Consider the following 17972-nt stretch of genomic DNA (forward strand, 5'->3'; position numbering starts at 1 on the left):
ATCATTTTGACCCATACAATGTATTGTTGGCTATTGCTACAAATATACTTGTGCGACTTATGACTGGTTTTGTGGTCCAGGCTCAAATATTATATTTTACCATAAAAAATTACAAACAAGAACATTGATGGACTCGACGTGGTAAGACTTTATAAGGTTGTATTAGTTGATGCATTAGCTAACATGAACTTAAAATGAACAATATTCTGCATCATTTATATAGGTTATGTTAATTTCAGCATTTACCATAAGAAACGTTTTTTTTTTTATCAAAAGTTATAACTGTTAACATAAATGCACATTGAACTTACATAAAAACTTGTATTGAATTGCATTAACTAACATTAGCAAAGATTAATAAATGCTGAAAACTCTTTGTTAGTCATGTTAGCGAATGCATCTTCTTATACGTTTACAAAATGTTCAGCATCATAACAACTGACAGTATTACATTCAACAGGTTGGATAGAAAAGTAAAAGCTTACAATATATCAGGGCTAGTGGTCTCCGATCCTAAAGAGCTATATCGTCCTGCAGGATTTACTGCCCACCCAGATCCAAAACACCTGTCTGTCATATTCAAATAATCCCGAAGACTTACATTCGCTTATTCAGCTGTGTTTGATCAAGGTGTTAAACTCTGCAGGACAGCAGCTCTCCACCAGCTGAGATGTAAAGCTCAGCTGTTTATGAATCAACCTTCCTAACATTGTGTTAGACTGACATCTGCTGGTGATACAGAGGAACTGACTTACACAAACTAAAACCACACTGTAAAAATGCAGCATTTTTGTCAAATCAACATGTTTATTTATGTTACTTTAACTTAAATTAATAAGTTAAACAATTTAAACTTATCACAGGTCAAAACTTCAAATAGTAGGTTGAATTGACTTGCACAACCAAGTTGTTTTCATGCTGCATTTCTACTGCATTATAGTACAGGCTTAAAATGTATCCAAAAATAATATTAATTAAATAAAATAAAATATTTGCATGTAATTTAACTGTGAAACTACACACTTTTCAAACTTTGCAACTTTCACAAACACATTCATAAAATGATCAATTTTATTCTGTTTTTGTAATAACAAATTCTTATTCCACAAAAATAATCCACCAACAAACAAGCTGATATTATCAAATTTAAAGCAAAAGACATTTTGACCGTTTATGAGCCCTTGTCCCAAGTGAAGGAGACCACCTAAAACAAGTCATTTAGCACACTTTCACTACTTTGTGTGTCTGCTATTTATTAGGATGTCCTAAAAAGACGACGTCTCAAATAGCCGAATCTATGCATGCATGTTTTACAATATTAGGTAAGTTTATAATCAAGAAATGGTCACGAAATGGTCCCCATTGGGGTGGTACCCCTTCAAAAAGTACACCTTTGCATCCAAGGAGTTCAAATTTGTACCTCATTGGTACATATCAGAACCAAATGTATACATATTAGGGCTGTCAAAAGATTATAGCGATTAATCGCATACAAAATAAAAGTTTTTTGCATAATTAATGTGTGTGCACTGTGTGTAATTATTTTAGATATATAAATACACACACATATATGTTTGTATTTAAGAAACATTTACATTAATATTTTATATATATTTTATATTATAAATATAAATAAGAAATATATATATATATATATATATATATATATATATATATATATATATATATATGTATATATTATGCAAACACAAACTTTTATTTTGTATGCAATTAATCTTTTGACAGTCCTACTCTACGTAAATGGTCAAAGGGTACTGCTTGCATTTTTTCTAACAGTGTGGACCTCCAATAATAATATTTTTGTCCCCTAAATCTAACTCTATACATGTATGCACGTCATTCCATTAAAAAAAAACATGATTTCACACATCTGCTGGGATAAATCTGTTAATAAGGACATTTGGCCCTCATCAAAATAGCTAAACCTGTATACAGTCTTCATTGCAGTGTACTTACCTTACTATAATAAGACTACATTAGATGTGACGTACCTGTTTGATGGGAATGGCCCTTCCACTGCCTATACTGTCAGTTTTACTCTCACTGCTCTTTGATTGATCGCTGGCTTTCCGCGACTGCAAAGAAACAAGAACACGAATCAGTCCGGGAATCAAATAGTCGAAGATCTGGGGAAGGGTTTGGATGTGTGTGTTTAAGTTGTGTCTTAACTCTAGTGTGTGTGCAGTGAAGTGTTTGTCTGTGTTGTGTAAAAACCAACAAAAATAAAATAAAACAAACATCGCGCAAGCAAAACAGTGCAAACATACAGCAGCACATTAAGCGTGCAGTATATATATATATATTTACACCAAATTAACGACAGACCAGGACAGACACAAAAATAAAAACAACAATCGGGAAGAATCCCACAAGTCGACCAAATAACAAAACACGAAGAACTAACTAAACCCCCAAGAGCTCTTTTTGTGATCTTTGGCGCCTCCGTGTGGCTTTACCAACCACAGTACCATCAATAAAATGTAATCCATTCATGAACAACACAAGCAATTTCATTTATAGATGAGAAAAGAGAATTGGGTTAGCAGGGGAAAACCAAGTGATAAAAATGATTAGTTTTGTACGATACGAGATCTCCACCTGTTGAAACATGCAAGCGTATTTAAAACCTCCAGGTCGGACGAGAAAAGAAGCAGAATTAGGGTTAGATATTCACACAAACAGCAATCTTGAAAGAAAGAAATTGTGCATTTTCAATCACATCTCTGCTTGCAAAAACGCTACAAATCCTGTGAAGGAAAAGTTAACACATTTTTTTATCATTATACAAACACAATGACGAACAACGAAATGGTCTCATACAGAACAAGATGAAGCGCTCGCTCGCAAATGGAGAGACATACAGTTTCATCTACTCAAATAAAAGTAGTCAAATGTATATTTTTCAACAATTTATTTCAGTTTGATATATACAGACACCATACAAATCAAGTCACAGGTTTACGTGGAAATAGTCAACAGGCAGAGCCACACATTGCAGTTCCCACAAGAGAGAGTTTGACTAAAGAGGCGCTGTTTCATATATCTCATATATGTAGAGAATATACTTTCTATAGAATACCATTGTAAATCAAATTCAATACAAGATATACGGCAGTCTATATTTGTTCATTATTGAATGATATAAAAAAAAAACGAAACAGTGTGCAATGCATGGAACAAGTCATTTACCCACATCGTCATGAAATAAAAAATAATAAATCCAAATAAAAGAACAAAAGAAATGGCTCCGGTTTACAAAGAGATACTACATTCATACAAGTCGGTGCAACACATTATTACCTTAATACGTCTCTATGCTTCCCTAAATTTATGAAGGCCTTCATAAGCTTCACACCAAGAGCAATGAAATCACACCTGGATATCACCGTAACGCCCGTATCACCGTACGACCCGGCTTTATAAACTTCCCATAGCACGACGTGATGTGACATCATGTTAGTTTCACAGTTAATTTTGGCAGTCAGCATATTGATCGACACAAACGAAAAAGCTATGTCATCTTTTTGGACTCACATCTTTTTGTTGCAGCATCCGTTGCCATGCCGACAGTGCAGCATCAGGACCTCAACTAGCATCACATCCGAGTATGATATGGTTTACAAAGCCGCAGTCTCGTTGATAAAGGAGAAACGACGACGATTCGCGAGGGGTGATTTGTTGCTCCTGATTTGAAGCGAGACTACCTAACTATTAGCAAATGGAGATACGTTTACTGCGTCTCAGACACAGAACTCAAAACAGAGACAGTCAAGAAAGAAAATAAGAGCTGAAACAAACAAAGAATAACTTGGCAAATCACCTCTCAATGTTTGGAAAAATCGCAAAAGGCAGAGTAAGAGTTCGGTCAAAGTTCTGTCCGTATCCTGGGGTGTTTTTTGTTTTAAATTTTGGATCAAGGGCGTTGTCGTGGTCGTGGTTGTGGCTATTGTCCAGAATAGGATAAAATGACTGATGGTTCAGTTCAACTTAAGTCTTTTCACTGTCCACCAATGTCCCTTAAAAAACCAACCATGGCTGCCATAAGGCATGTGTCCTAAAAACCATAGTGATACCCACAATGCAATGCGTACACTTAGGGGGGCAAAGCAGCGCTTGGCGTGGTCTGCGTGATTTGCTATTTCCTCCTCATTGAGGTCTGCCCAGCCCCGGGGATCCTCGAATCGAGGACCCCCTCCCATAATGCATTGCGGTCGTACCACCACCACCACCACCAAGGGCTCGTCTAATTGAGGAGAAGCCGGAAAGCCCTTTTAGTTGAAGAAAGGTCGGAAACAGAAGAACATATCTGGAAATATCGACAAAACAGTTTAACACTTTGGTCACAGGTGTGGACAGAAAGGGGAAAAGTAGAAAAAAAATGATAGACGTGTACAAAGATGAGAAATGGTCATTGGCGTTTTACAGGGCTAAATGGTAATGATGAGAAAAAATAAAATAAAATATTAAAATAAAATAAACAAACTCCCCTCCTTCATCTAATCTGTGCTTTCGTATAATATAAAAAAACATACAGACGCAACATCAGACCAACGACAAAAATCTCACAATGATTATTTTAAGTATCATGGAAGCACTATGCTTAGTTTCTGTCCTCTGCTGACCTCTAGTGGCAAAGACACACACTTATAAAATGATTCATTGATGAAAAAACGGATGTTATGATTTATGGGATGATAGGAATTATTACTATATTGGCACTGTTTTTTATATGATTCAATAATTACTATATCTTTATAAAGTAACTATTCTTTAAAATTTCATTAACAAAATATTTAAATTTATGGCTTTCTTTATTATGAGCTAAGATGGAAAAAATACAAACTTTTCAGTCCTAATTTAATTTTCTTACTGCGTCATCTCCGTTTATTGGCAGCTGAAATTTGTCTGAAATATTATATAAAGTCTAGCTGTGGTAACTAACACGATGCCAATAAAGACTGCATGGATATAAGGCCACTCTTGACTTTAAACAAAAAATTGATAATATCTAACAGAAAACACTCGGAAACAAAAAGCTGCCAAAACTCTGTCTATCCGAAGGCTTTCCTCATTTATGCATGCTTTTTTATACATTTACCCTTGAAGTGGCTAAATTTACCCAATTGCTTATGAGATGACTGGTTAGACATGTCGTCGAAAGGGGGAACTAATGAACGATCCAGTCGTTAGCAGCCATCGTACTCCCGGCTGTCTCCAACAGTCGAGGTGTCCTGAACCGTCGTAGACGAGCTGCTCGGCCCCTCCCTCTGACTCCTCCCACTTGCCCTCCCTCCCCTCGTCCCGCCCACCCGTGAGTCTGGTTCGAGGCTCCTCAGAAGGTCATGAGTTGAAACTCCCGCTCGCTCTGCCACTCGGGCACCCAGACGGGATAGGTGGCGTGCTTCGGCTCCATGACGCGGACCGGTAGAGCATCGTGTCTCACGTGGACGGGGTTTGACACTACCTAGCAGGGAGGGAGGCAGAGACAGGACAGGGGAAGCTAGCACAAGAGCCGCCACAGCTGCAGCCAATCACCTTGCGGGACCCTTCTGATTGGAGGAGAGGTGAGGGAATAGGGGACAAATTTGGTTGGGGTTAACGGATTCTTGAAGGCGATTGGCTGAATGGACAAATGTGGATCTTGAGTGGTTAGATCGGAGACGGTGGTGTCGCTAGTACAGTGTGTGTGGCTCTGCCTCTCTCTAGACTCCAGCGGAAAGACACGCTAGGTGAATGTCTGTCAAAGAAGAAAAGGGGGCGGGGCTTGCGTGGGAATTTTGCTGATTGGCACAGTGAAATAAGGAGGGGCGGGGTATAAATATCTGCGATTTGTGTGGGGAGGGCAGGTATTCAAATCCAGAGATATTAATAATATGCTAGGATTTTTTTTTACAGTTTATAGAAAAAAAGGACAAACAAATCAAATCGGCAAAGCAATTAGCGTAACTCATCTTTCCTAATCCTTAACATCTTTAATTCTTTTTATTTTAAACCTCCCCGCATTTACGAAAAAATTTAAACTATAAAAGGCATGTCGTCATGCGCGCGTCTGTGAAAGCAGAGGCAGGAGGGATTTGGTTTAAGCTCCGCTCCGTACCTCTCTCTTGTGGTCAGAGATGGTATTACGCTCTCTGGCTTTGCCCTCCACTGCCCTAGGGGTGAAGGGGTGTTTGTGATATGGGTACCTAAGGGCAGATCCACTCACTGCAGACCTAGAAACAGCTTTTCTCTAGCTCACCGGCCGGGGCTGCTGGGAGATCTGCAGTCAGGGGACATCCTGCACTCTCAGTAGTGGGAGTGCGTGGTGCTCTGCATTAGCTGCCTCATACTTACTGTGAAGATGTTGGAGCGCCGTTTGGACTGCTTGCGGATGGGCGTGGGTGTGTTGGAGGCGGCCACCGTCTCTATACGCATTTCTCTCTGGCTTATGCTGGGGGTGGAGGGAACAGAGGACGAGTAATCGTTGAACGCGCCTCCGCCATTAGCAGCCTGGATAAGATGGAAAGATGGATAGATGGATAGATAGATAGACAGACAGACAGATGGATGGATGGATGATGGACAGACAGACAGACAGACAGAAAAACAGATGGATGGATGGATGGAGTGAGGGAGAGAGAGAGACAGACAGACAAACAGACAGAAAAACAGACGGATGGATGGATGGAGTGAGGGAGAGAGAGAGACAGACAGGCAGATAGATATAGAGAAAAAGACAGACAGACAAACAGACAGACAGAGATAGATAGATAGATAGATAGACAGACAGACAGACAGACAGACAGACAGACAGACAGACAGACAGACAGACAGACAGACAGACAGACAGACAGACAGACAGACAGACAGACAGAGATAGATAGATAGATAGATAGATAGATAGATAGATAGATAGATAGATAGATAGATAGATAGATAGATAGATAGATAGATAGATAGATAGATAGATAGATAAATAGACAGACAGACAGACACACATACAGACAGACAGACAGGCAGACAGAGAGACAGACGGATAGAGATAAATAGATAGATAGATAGATAGATAGATAGATAGATAGATAGATAGATAGATAGATAGACAGACAGACAGACAGACAGACAGACAGAAATGACGGATAGATAGATAGATAGATAGATAGATAGATAGATAGATAGATAGATAGATAGATAGATAGATAGATAGATAGATAAGTAGACAGACATACAGACAGACAGACAGACAGAGAGACAGACGGATAGAGATCGATAGATTGATTGATAGATAGATAGATAGAAATACAGATAGATAGACAGACAGACAGACAGACGGACGTAGTGAAGGAGAGAGAGAGAGAGAGAGAGAGAGAGAGACAGACAGACAGACAGACAGACAGACAGACAAGCAGATAGATATAGAGAAAAGACAGACAGACAGATGGATGGAGGTAGAGAGAAAGACAGACAGATGGAGGTAGAGAGAAAGACAGACGGATGGAGGTAGAGAGATAGACAAACAGACAGACAAAAAATAGATGGATAGACAGACAGACAGATAAAGAAAGAGAGCAGCAGACAGATAGAGAGACAGACAAACGGAGGAAGGGAGGGAGGGAGAGACAGACAAGCAGATAGATATAGACAGACAAGACAGAAAAAGATATAGATAGATAGACAGACAGACAGACAGACAGACAGACAGACAGTAGAGAGAGACAGACAGACAGAGTGAGGGAGGGAGAGAGTGAGACACAAAGAAAGAGAGAGACACAGACAGACAGACAGACAAACGGATGGAGGTAGAGAGACAAACAGACGAATGGATGGAGATAGACAGACAGAAAGAAAGACAGGAAGACAGACAGACAGACAGACAGACAGACAGTAGAGAGAGACAGACAGACAGAGTGAGGGAGGGAGAGAGTGAGACACAAAGAAAGAGAGAGACACAGACAGACAGACAGACAGACAGACAGACAGACAAACGGATGGAGGTAGAGAGACAAACAGACGGATGGATGGAGATAGACAGACAGAAAGAAAGACAGGAAGACAGACAGACAAAGAAAGATAGACAGAGAGAGACAAAGAACGAGAGACAAAAAGGCAGACAGATAGAAAGAGAAAAAGACCGACAGACAGATGGATGGAGGGAGAGCGAGATAGACAGACGGATGAACAGAGAGAGAAGGAGAGAAAGAGAGAGAGACAGACAAACAGATGATAGAAAAAAGAAAAAAATGAAAGAAGAACAGGCAGACCAATATAATCAGTATGATGGTAAACAGGGTGTTGACAGACAATACATTTATTACAACCTCATTATAGTCAATGAAGTGCCCAGATTGAAGTGATTATCTTCTGTACTTGAACTCGTAAGACTGCACTAAGAACACTTCTTCATTTCCATACTTGTACTATGCACTACGCATTTTGATGCTGATTGGAAAGTACAGACCTTTGAGTGCAAAGTCAAACACTATGCCAGTACTGGGACTTTATTACAACAAGTTTTTAATTAGAACAGTTATCATATTTATAGCATCATTTATGCATTTTATTTAATTTAATATTGTTAAGACGTTTTGACACAAACATTGCAGGTTCATCTCCCAATCAAATGTGACCTGGAACTGACCCTTGACCTGTATTACTACATTAGAGCCTTGAGCAGAGCAGGTTGCTAAACCTGTCTGTGCTTGAAAAGTTTAAATTCTCATCACAGTTCGCCTGCTAGCCGAGCGCAGGTTTAAACTAACTGTGACTGATCTCTGATCAGCAGTCATACCCCCGACTCACCTGATTGATGTGTACAGATGGGATGGATGCGGCTGGGACGGATGAGTGGCTGGGAGAGTTAGGCAGAGATTTGCACGGACCAATGGAGAGCTGCTGTTTTTTCCTCAGGGCCACGACTTTCTGCGCAACTGCAAACACAAGTATTGCGACTATGAACACTATGTATGTCACGTCATAGTAACTAAACATGTGACGCGTCAAAATCCTAAAGATAACAGATAGTACACAATGTGCTGTTTATTATGACTACAGACCACGTATGATTATAGTATGATTGATTAGTTTACGGCAGCAGTACAGGGAGAAACATAACAAACAGGTTATAGGTGCAGTCACCTGCATGCAAATTACGTAGCAATTTTACCAGAGGGAGTAGGGTTTGGTTTGAACAAATCAAACTAAATATATTTTCGATGTTTCTCCTACACTTTTGGGGAAAGGGTACAAAAGCTGTCACTGGGACGGTACCTTTTAAAAAGGTCCCAATACATACCCTTGTGGTACTAATATATACTCTTTAGGTACAAAGATAGGTACTTCTTGAAAGGGCATCGCCCCAGTGAGCATTTTCTGCCTTTTATTTTCTAGGAGTGTACACAGTGACTGACAGTCACCGTAGTTTTGTATAGATGGTTTCAGCAGTAACAACATAAACAAGCAGCTTTCGTGGTCAACACGTAACTTCCGGTAAAGTCTGTTTATGTTTATGTTGTTACTGCTGAAACCATCGATTAGCTTTATTAAAACAAAATCTTCTGCTCCTTTGCTACTACTGTGAGCAAAAATGATTATAGACAACACCAAGGTTTATGCGCAGGTTCCAAGTCGTCTTCAATATCTGTGTACAGTGCCACATACTGGTCTGGCATGTACACTACATCGATTTGAGTCGGTTTCAGGGGTTTTGTTTAAACGAGGAAAAATATAGGGAAAGCTCTGGCTTCGTATGAATGTGGCCTTAGTTCAGAGAGCAGATGATGTTGATGTCAACATGCGTTTTCAAAGTGCCGAAGCTTACCGTCTCTAGACAACGTACGCATCTCTGTCTTTTAATTATTTCAAATGGAGCCGGACGAGACAATTACACGCAGGAGAAAAGCAGCCCTCAACGCCCCGGCAATAAAAACAAGGCTGAGAGAAATCCATTCTGACAATTATTATATCGGAGAGCAGGCAGACTGCGACTACGGCACAATAATGCAGCTGAAATGATAGCGGCACCTGCAAGCGCAGGCCGAGTCTCAGTCGCACGATGGGCGTATACCAAGGTTATACCAGATTATAATGCTGCCGGCTGGTAAATACTTATGTAATGTGCATTTCTAGGCGCTGCAGGCAGCTAGAGGGATACAAAAGAGATGTGTGGGATTTTTTCGGCAATACATTCAGAATACGCTACAGAAGTGGGCGGAAAAGTGTAACCTGGAGTGCCTCTGATTTTTGGGATTGTTTGCAAACGGTCCGACTGCTACAACAGCAGTAAAACAAAATCAATGAAAACTGTTTTTGTTAGATGACAGAAACATAAAAGCAGGTTGTAAACAGCATACATCATAATAGTATAAAGGTATTTATAATGCAAAAAAGTTGTATTTATGCATAAGCTAACATTAACTAACAATGAACATGATATAATGGGATATTATTTCATGCGATTTCATTCATTCAAGGCATCTCACCATCTTGAAAGACTCTCTCCACGTTAAGGCCATAGGTGGAGCAGGTCTCGTAATACGTGGAGCGCTTCAGGTCGTTGGACAGTTTCCGAGCCCGGGCGTCATCGATTACTCTGGGGTTGGCGGCACTGATGGCATCTTGAAAGGGAGACAACAGCGTAATGTGTGATGTCATATATTACGTGTGTAAAACAAAACAACAGGTGGAGAAAGAAGCCACCAAAATCTGGCTTTAATCTCGACTGGATAATATCACCCTCTGTTATAAAAGGACCCCTGTAGTCTGACTTCTCATCCCTTTAATGTTGATATAATTTATCACATTTTTGTGAATTGTTAATTGCTATCAATGTCAAAAATGTAAACACGCAAAAATATAACGTTTTCAAATTATAGTTTTTTTCCAAATAAGCTTTGGTATTAGCTTCCTTCAGAATCAGATAAGACATCTCAATGCATTTCTTTGGTACAAAGCACATTTTATCACCTTTAGACTGTGTTTAAGTGCAGAAGTTACAGTGCTATTTTAATAAAGATAAGCACACATCACATTTCATCTGTCTGATGACTCACCCTGCGTTCCCACCAGCACCATGGGAACCTCTGCCGTGTTCCTGTAACTGGAAAGACGCAGGAAGTAGTTATAAACCGTCTGGAAGCTGATCTCATCCTCCAAGCTGAAGACAAACACCACAGCATCCACCCAAGCGGCGAACTGAAATCAGGCAAACATAAAAATCAATCTGAGCAACTTTTAATAACATCATCTGGTGCTGACAGCATTTTGATAGCTTTGTAGGATTTTATAGTTTGAAATCAATTTATATATTTTTGCTGTTAGCATTTTTTATGATGATTGCCCACCTTCTTACTGGCATATATAGGCATGTGATATACTGTATTGTACCTTGAGGATTTGTAGTAATTTTTTTGTGATTGACTACCGTATTTGTGCAAACTACCAGTGTCATTAACCAGGGTGGGCAACGTTTCGGAATAGTGTATTTGTTTATATTGTGGTTCTCAGCAATTGTGTCAAGCTAAAGTAAATGTCTCAAACTTACCCCCCAGTAACATTAGCTACAAGAGACAGAGCAACAGGCTACCATTCATTTTCAATGGCAGTGGCCGTTTGCCAGCGACAAGCGATGAGCTCGCCGCTGCGCCAAGCAAGGTGGGGCCAAAAAAGACAAGAAGGCTATTTCATGCAAATGCTGAGCGATGCGACAAAGTGACTGCCAATCAGAGTGTAGGGGCAGTGTGACATAGGTCTGTGGCTCGAGTCGAAGAAAAAATTTAAGATGGCGGAAAATGCGTATTTCTGTATATATCTGATAAGTTTGCCATTTTCCCTCATATATTTTGTTACTTTTATCGAGAAATAAATACTTTTAAATCCAAAAACATTGTTCTTGTAACTTAACAATACCTCTAAAGTGACTTTTGATACCTTTTAAAAAGTAGCCAAGGAACGCCCATCAAGTGACTGCGTGTTGCTCGGTGTCGCTCACTTTTGTAGCTAATGTGACTGTAGGGTAAGGTCAATGTCTCAAGCTTGGGTCAGTGTTTCAAACTAAGGTCAATGTCTCAAGTTAAGGTCAGCGTCTCAAACTAAGGTCAATGTCTCAAGCTAAGGTCAGCGCCTCAATTTAAGGTCATAGTCTCAAGGTAAGGTCAGCATTTCAAGCATGGGTCAGTGTTTCAAACTAAGGTCAATGTCTCAAGCTAAGGACAGCGCCTCAAACTAAGGCCAATGTCTCAACGTAAGGTCAGCGTCTCAAGCTTGGGTCAGTGTTTCAAACTAAGGTCAGCGTCTCAAGCTTAGGTCATTGTCTCAAGCTTGGGTTAGTAAAGTCAATGTCCCAAGCTAAAATCAATATCTCAAACTAAGGTCAGCGTCTCAAACTGAAGTCAATGTCTCAAACTTAAGTCAATGTCTCAAACTAAAGTCACTGTCTCAAACTAAAGTCAATGTCTCAAGCTTAGGTCAGTGTCTCAAACTAAGGTCAATGTCTCAAGCTAAGGTCAGTGTCTCAAACTAAAGTCAATTTCTCAAGCTAAAGTCAATATCTCAAACTAAGGTCAGCGTCTTAAACTAAGGTCAGCGTCTCAAACTAAGGTCAGCTTTCAAACTAAAGTCAATGTCTCAAGCTTAGGTCAGTGTCTCAAACTAAGGTCAATGTCAAAAAGCTAAGGTTAGTGTCTCATACTAACAATGTCTCAAGCTAAAGTCTATGTCTCAAACTTAGGTCAGTGTCTTAAACTTAAATCAGTGTCTCAAACTAAAGTCAACGTCTCAAGCTAAAGTCAATATCTCAAACTAAAGTCAATGTCTCAAGCTAAAGTCAATGTCTCAAGCTAAAGTCAATGTCTCAAGCTAAAGTCAATGTCTCAAATAGTGTTGTTTTTGGCGGCCTGTTTTAATTTTAGTTTTAGTCTAGTCTTTGTGTCAAGCTGACATTTTAGTTTTTATTAGTTTTAGTCAGTTCATACTCTTTTTAGTCTAGTCAAGTTTTAGTCGACTAAAAGTCTGGGCATTTTAGTCTTATTTTAGTCAGAATTATCCTTGACTATTTTTGTCTAGTTTTAGTCGACGAAAACTGGTGACATTTTTAGTCTAGTTTTAGTCAATGAAAATTGTATTTTAGTCTCTTTTTAGTAATGCAATTCTATTTAACCCAGACCCAGTCAATATAGTATAAGTACCTAGCAGTAGTATAGACAAAACCAAAATTTTCTTTTAGCCAAACCCATTAAAAAAAGTTATCTTGTTATATTATACCTTATACACATAAGAATACATCCCTTTCAGACATGGAAGATGCTCTGATTGGAATTTACTTGATTTGAAGATATATATTTTACTTAATTTTATTTAACCTCTGAGTGAGTGACTTGACTGTGGGTAAAGAGTCTACATTAAATAATCAAAACAGAGTAGTCTAAGCAGAAACACACACACATGGCCACTGCTGGTCAGATGGGTGCCATAAGCTGACTTTTACGGTGGTGCCACCTTTAGTTAAAAAACAAAAACAAAATTACAACTATAGTAGGCTATGTGTGAGAATAGCACTCTATTAAAATGCTATAGCGCTTTATTAAAATGCTATTGTTATCATTTATAATTGTATTTTGACAGCAACACAAACTACAATTATACAAATATGCAATATAGTATATCTGTATTTGTGTAGCTAATGGCACTATAATGTGACAAAGCTAATTTTACGTGTCAGTATAAATCCAAGCAATTTCGGAGAATTACTAAATATCTTTCTTGTAAGTAAATTAAAAGCCAGCCAGCTTTAAGAAACATCAGATGTCTAGTAACAAAAGCAAAAGTTTGTATGTATGGTTATGTTCTTAATAATACAGCTGTTTGATTGATTTAACACTCAAGCATTCCGTTAAGCAAGTTTAGTTCATTCAAATAATAAACAAGGACACAGACCCTTGTTGTTAGCATATAAGTTATAAAACAACGTCTTTAGCATATATATATATATATATTTACCATGCTTCAAAACACAACGCAGCACATGTCATTTAAACGATTGAAGATGCAAACTGGTACATTGTTATATTATTTAAATCACACAGATGAGTTTGCGGTGCCAGCAGTCAACGCTATACATATTAACAGGCTTGTGAACTCACCTGAAAACGACGCACGGGTTTCATTTTGGACTTTTCGTTTCCATTTGAAGACTTGATGCGGCGGTGTATTCGCGGGCGCAGCTGGCCATCAAACGTGACGTGTCGCGTGTTACTGCGCAAACGGATTGCGTATGATATCAAAGCATCGCGAGAACAGACTGATCTGCATGCTTTCTAATCGCTCTCGCGGTACGTTTACGTATTTTTGCGGATCGATTTGCAGAGCGCCATTGAACACACATGATAATTTGCAGTCAGGTGGCGGGGTGCCAGGAAATGGCTAGACGAAATAACGTTATAACATTTCGTCTCGTCTCGTTTTGGTCAACGAAAATGAAGACACATTTTAGCATAGTTTTTATTTAGTAAACCACTTTTAGTCTCGTTTTTATTCGTCAACAATATTGTATTATACATTTTATTATAGTTTTCGTCACATGAACAGCATTTACGTTGCGTCTAGTCTCGTTTTCGTCACGTGATAAAGGTTCGTTGACGAGGATATTTCGTCATACTTTTCGTTGACGAAAGCAACACTAGTCTCAAACTAAAGTCAATGTCTTAAACTAAAGTCAATGTCTCAAGCTAAAGTCAATGTCTAAAGCTTAGGTCAGTGTCTCAAACTAAAGTCAATGTCAAAAGCTTAGGTCAGTGTCTCAAACTAAGGTCAATGTCCCAAGCTTAAGTCAGTGTCTCAAACTAAAGTCAATGTCTAAAGCTTAGGCTAGTGTCTCAAACTAAGGTCAATGTCTCAAGCTTAGGTCAGTGTCTCAAACTAAAGTCAATGTCTAAAGCTTAGGTCAGTGTCTCAAACTAAAGTCAATGTCTAAAGCTTAGGTCAGTGTCTCAAACTAAAGTCAATGTCTAAAGCTTAGGTCAGTGTCTCAAACTAAAGTCAATGTCTCAAGCTTAGGTCAGTGTCTCAAACTAAGGTCAATGTCTCAAGCTAAGGTCAGTGTCTCAAACTAAAGTCAATTTCTCAAGCTAAAGTCAATATCTCAATCTAAGGTCAGTGTCTCAAACTAAAGTCAATGTCTAAAGCTTAGGTCAGTGTCTCAAACTAAAGTCAATGTCTCAAGCTTAGGTCAGTGTCTCAAACTAAGGTCAATGTCTCAAGCTAAGGTCAGTGTCTCAAACTAAAGTCAATTTCTCAAGCTAAAGTCAATATCTCAATCTAAGGTCAGCGTCTTAAACTAAGGTCAGCGTCTCAAACTAAGGTCAGCTTTCAAACTAAAGTCAATGTCTCAAGCTTAGGTCAGTGTCTCAAACTAAGGTCAATTTCAAAAAGCTAAGGTTAGTGTCTCATACTAACAATGTCTCAAGCTAAAGTCTATGTCTCAAACTTAGGTCAGTGTCTTAAACTTAAATCAGTGTCTCAAACTGAAGTCAATGTCTCAAGCTAAAGTCAACGTCTCAAGGTAAAGTCAATATCTCAAACTAAAGTCAATGTCTCAAGCTAAAGTCAATGTCTCAAGCTAAGGTCAATGTCTCAAGCTAAAGTCAATGTCTCAAACTAAAGTCAATGTCTCAAGCTAAAGTCAATGTCTAAAGCTTAGGTCAGTGTCTCAAACTAAAGTCAATGTCTAAAGCTTAGGTCAGTGTCTCAAACTAAAGTCAATGTCTAAAGCTTAGGTCAGTGTCTCAAACTAAGGTCAATGTCTCAAGCTTAAGTCAGTGTCTCAAACTAAGGTCAATGTCTCAAGCTTAGGTCAGTGTCTCAAACTTAAGTCAATGTCTAAAGCTTAGGTCAGTGTCTCAAACTAAAGTCAATGTCTAAAGCTTAGGTCAGTGTCTCAAACTAAAGTCAATGTCTAAAGCTTAGGTCAGTGTCTCAAACTAAGGTCAATGTCTCAAGCTTAAGTCAGTGTCTCAAACTAAGGTCAATGTCTCAAGCTTAGGTCAGTGTCTCAAACTTAAGTCAATGTCTAAAGCTTAGGTCAGTGTCTCAAACTAAAGTCAATGTCTAAAGCTTAGGTCAGTGTCTCAAACTAAGGTCAATGTCTCAAGCTTAAGTCAGTGTCTCAAACTAAAGTCAATGTCTAAAGCTTAGGTCAGTGTCTCAAACTAAAGTCAATGTCTAAAGCTTAGGCCAGTGTCTCAAACTAAAGTCAATGTCTCAAGCTTAAGTCAGTGTCTCAAACTAAAGTCAATGTCTAAAGCTTAGGCCAGTGTCTCAAACTAAAGTCAATGTCTAAAGCTTAGGTCAGTGTCTCAAACTAAAGTCAATGTCTAAAGCTTAGGTCAGTGTCTCAAACTAAAGTCAATGTCTAAAGCTTAGGTCAGTGTCTCAAACTAAGGTCAATGTCTCAAGCTTAAGTCAGTGTCTCAAACTAAAGTCAATGTCTAAAGCTTAGGCCAGTGTCTCAAACTAAAGTCAATGTCTAAAGCTTAGGTCAGTGTCTCAAACTAAAGTCAATGTCTAAAGCTTAGGCCAGTGTCTCAAACTAAAGTCAATGTCTAAAGCTTAGGTCAGTGTCTCAAACTTAAGTCAATGTCTAAAGCTTAGGTCAGTGTCTCAAACTAAAGTCAATGTCTAAAGCTTAGGCCAGTGTCTCAAACTAAAGTCAATGTCTCAAGCTTAAGTCAGTGTCTCAAACTAAAGTCAATGTCTAAAGCTTAGGCCAGTGTCTCAAACTAAAGTCAATGTCTAAAGCTTAGGTCAGTGCCTCAAACTAAGGTCAATGTCTCAAGCTTAAGTCAGTGTCTGAAACTAAGGTCAATGTCTCAAGCTTAGGTCAGTGTCCAAACAAAAGTCAATGTCTAAAGCTTAGGTCAGTGTCTCAAACTAAGGTAAATGTCTCAAGCTTAAGTCAGTGTCTCAAACTAAGGTCAATGTCTAAAGCTTAGGTCAGTGTCTCAAACTAAAGTCAATGTCTAAAGCTTAGGTCAGTGTCCAAACTAAAGTCAATGTCTAAAGCTTAAGTCAGTGTCTCAAACTAAAGTCAATGTCTCAAGCTTAGGTCAGTGTCTCAAACTAAAGTCAATGTCTAAAGCTTAAGTCAGTGTCTCAAACTAAAGTCAATGTCTCAAGCTTAAGTCAGTGTCTCAAACTAAAGTCAATGTCTCAAGCTTAGGTCAGTGTCTCAAACTAAAGTCAATGTCTAAAGCTTAGGTCAGTGTCTCAAACTAAAGTCAATGTCTAAAGCTTAAGTCAGTGTCTCAAACTAAAGTCAATGTCTCAAGCTTAGGTCAGTGTCTCAAACTAAAGTCAATGTCTAAAGCTTAGGTCAGTGTCTCAAACTAAGGTCAATGTCTCAAGCTTAAGTCAGTGTCTGAAACTAAGGCCAATGTCTCAAGCTAAAGTTAATGTCTTAAACCAGGGGTTTTCAAACTTTTTGTGAGTGTGGACCACTATTTGTAATCAAGAATTTTCGCGGACCACCTCATAATACTCATAATAAAATATGTCTACACAAATCCTGAATTTATCTGCACTTCTAAATAGGCTTACTAGCACTAAAACTATAACTGGTCATCACATCAGTACATCAAATTCTTAAAACATATTCTTAAAAAATATATTTTTCTTAATAAAATATATTCTTTTATATTTTATTATGCCTTTACACGGACCACCTGCAGTACAATCACGGACCACTAGTGGTCCGCGGACCACAGTTTGGGAATGGCCGTCTTAAACTAAGGCCAATGTCTTCAGCTTAGAACGTGTCTCAAACTAAAGCCAACATATGGACACATACGGACAATATATATATACTTTAAATGCACTGCAAGTCAATTTAGATAAAAGCATCTGCCAACTACATGAATGAAACAAATCTGTTCCAGTGATTTTAAGCAATATTAATGCATAAATTCTAAAGCCCAAATGTGTGT

The 17972-nt window shown here is 38.7% G+C and overlaps 1 protein-coding gene across 1 annotated transcript in view; it reads right to left on the reverse strand.

The window, feature by feature from the left end:
- Positions 1 to 17972, reverse strand: part of agap3 (ArfGAP with GTPase domain, ankyrin repeat and PH domain 3) — a 121908-nt gene that overhangs the window by 77561 nt on the left and 26375 nt on the right. The window contains 5 exon segments of the mRNA XM_065258605.1: positions 2013 to 2096; positions 6355 to 6510; positions 8800 to 8927; positions 10479 to 10613; positions 11049 to 11190. Of these exon segments, the coding sequence (XP_065114677.1) occupies positions 2013 to 2096; positions 6355 to 6510; positions 8800 to 8927; positions 10479 to 10613; positions 11049 to 11190 (645 nt within the window).

The sequence above is a fragment of the Paramisgurnus dabryanus genome, chromosome 22, assembly GCF_030506205.2.
Source record: "Paramisgurnus dabryanus chromosome 22, PD_genome_1.1, whole genome shotgun sequence".
Lineage (NCBI taxonomy): Eukaryota > Metazoa > Chordata > Actinopteri > Cypriniformes > Cobitidae > Paramisgurnus > Paramisgurnus dabryanus.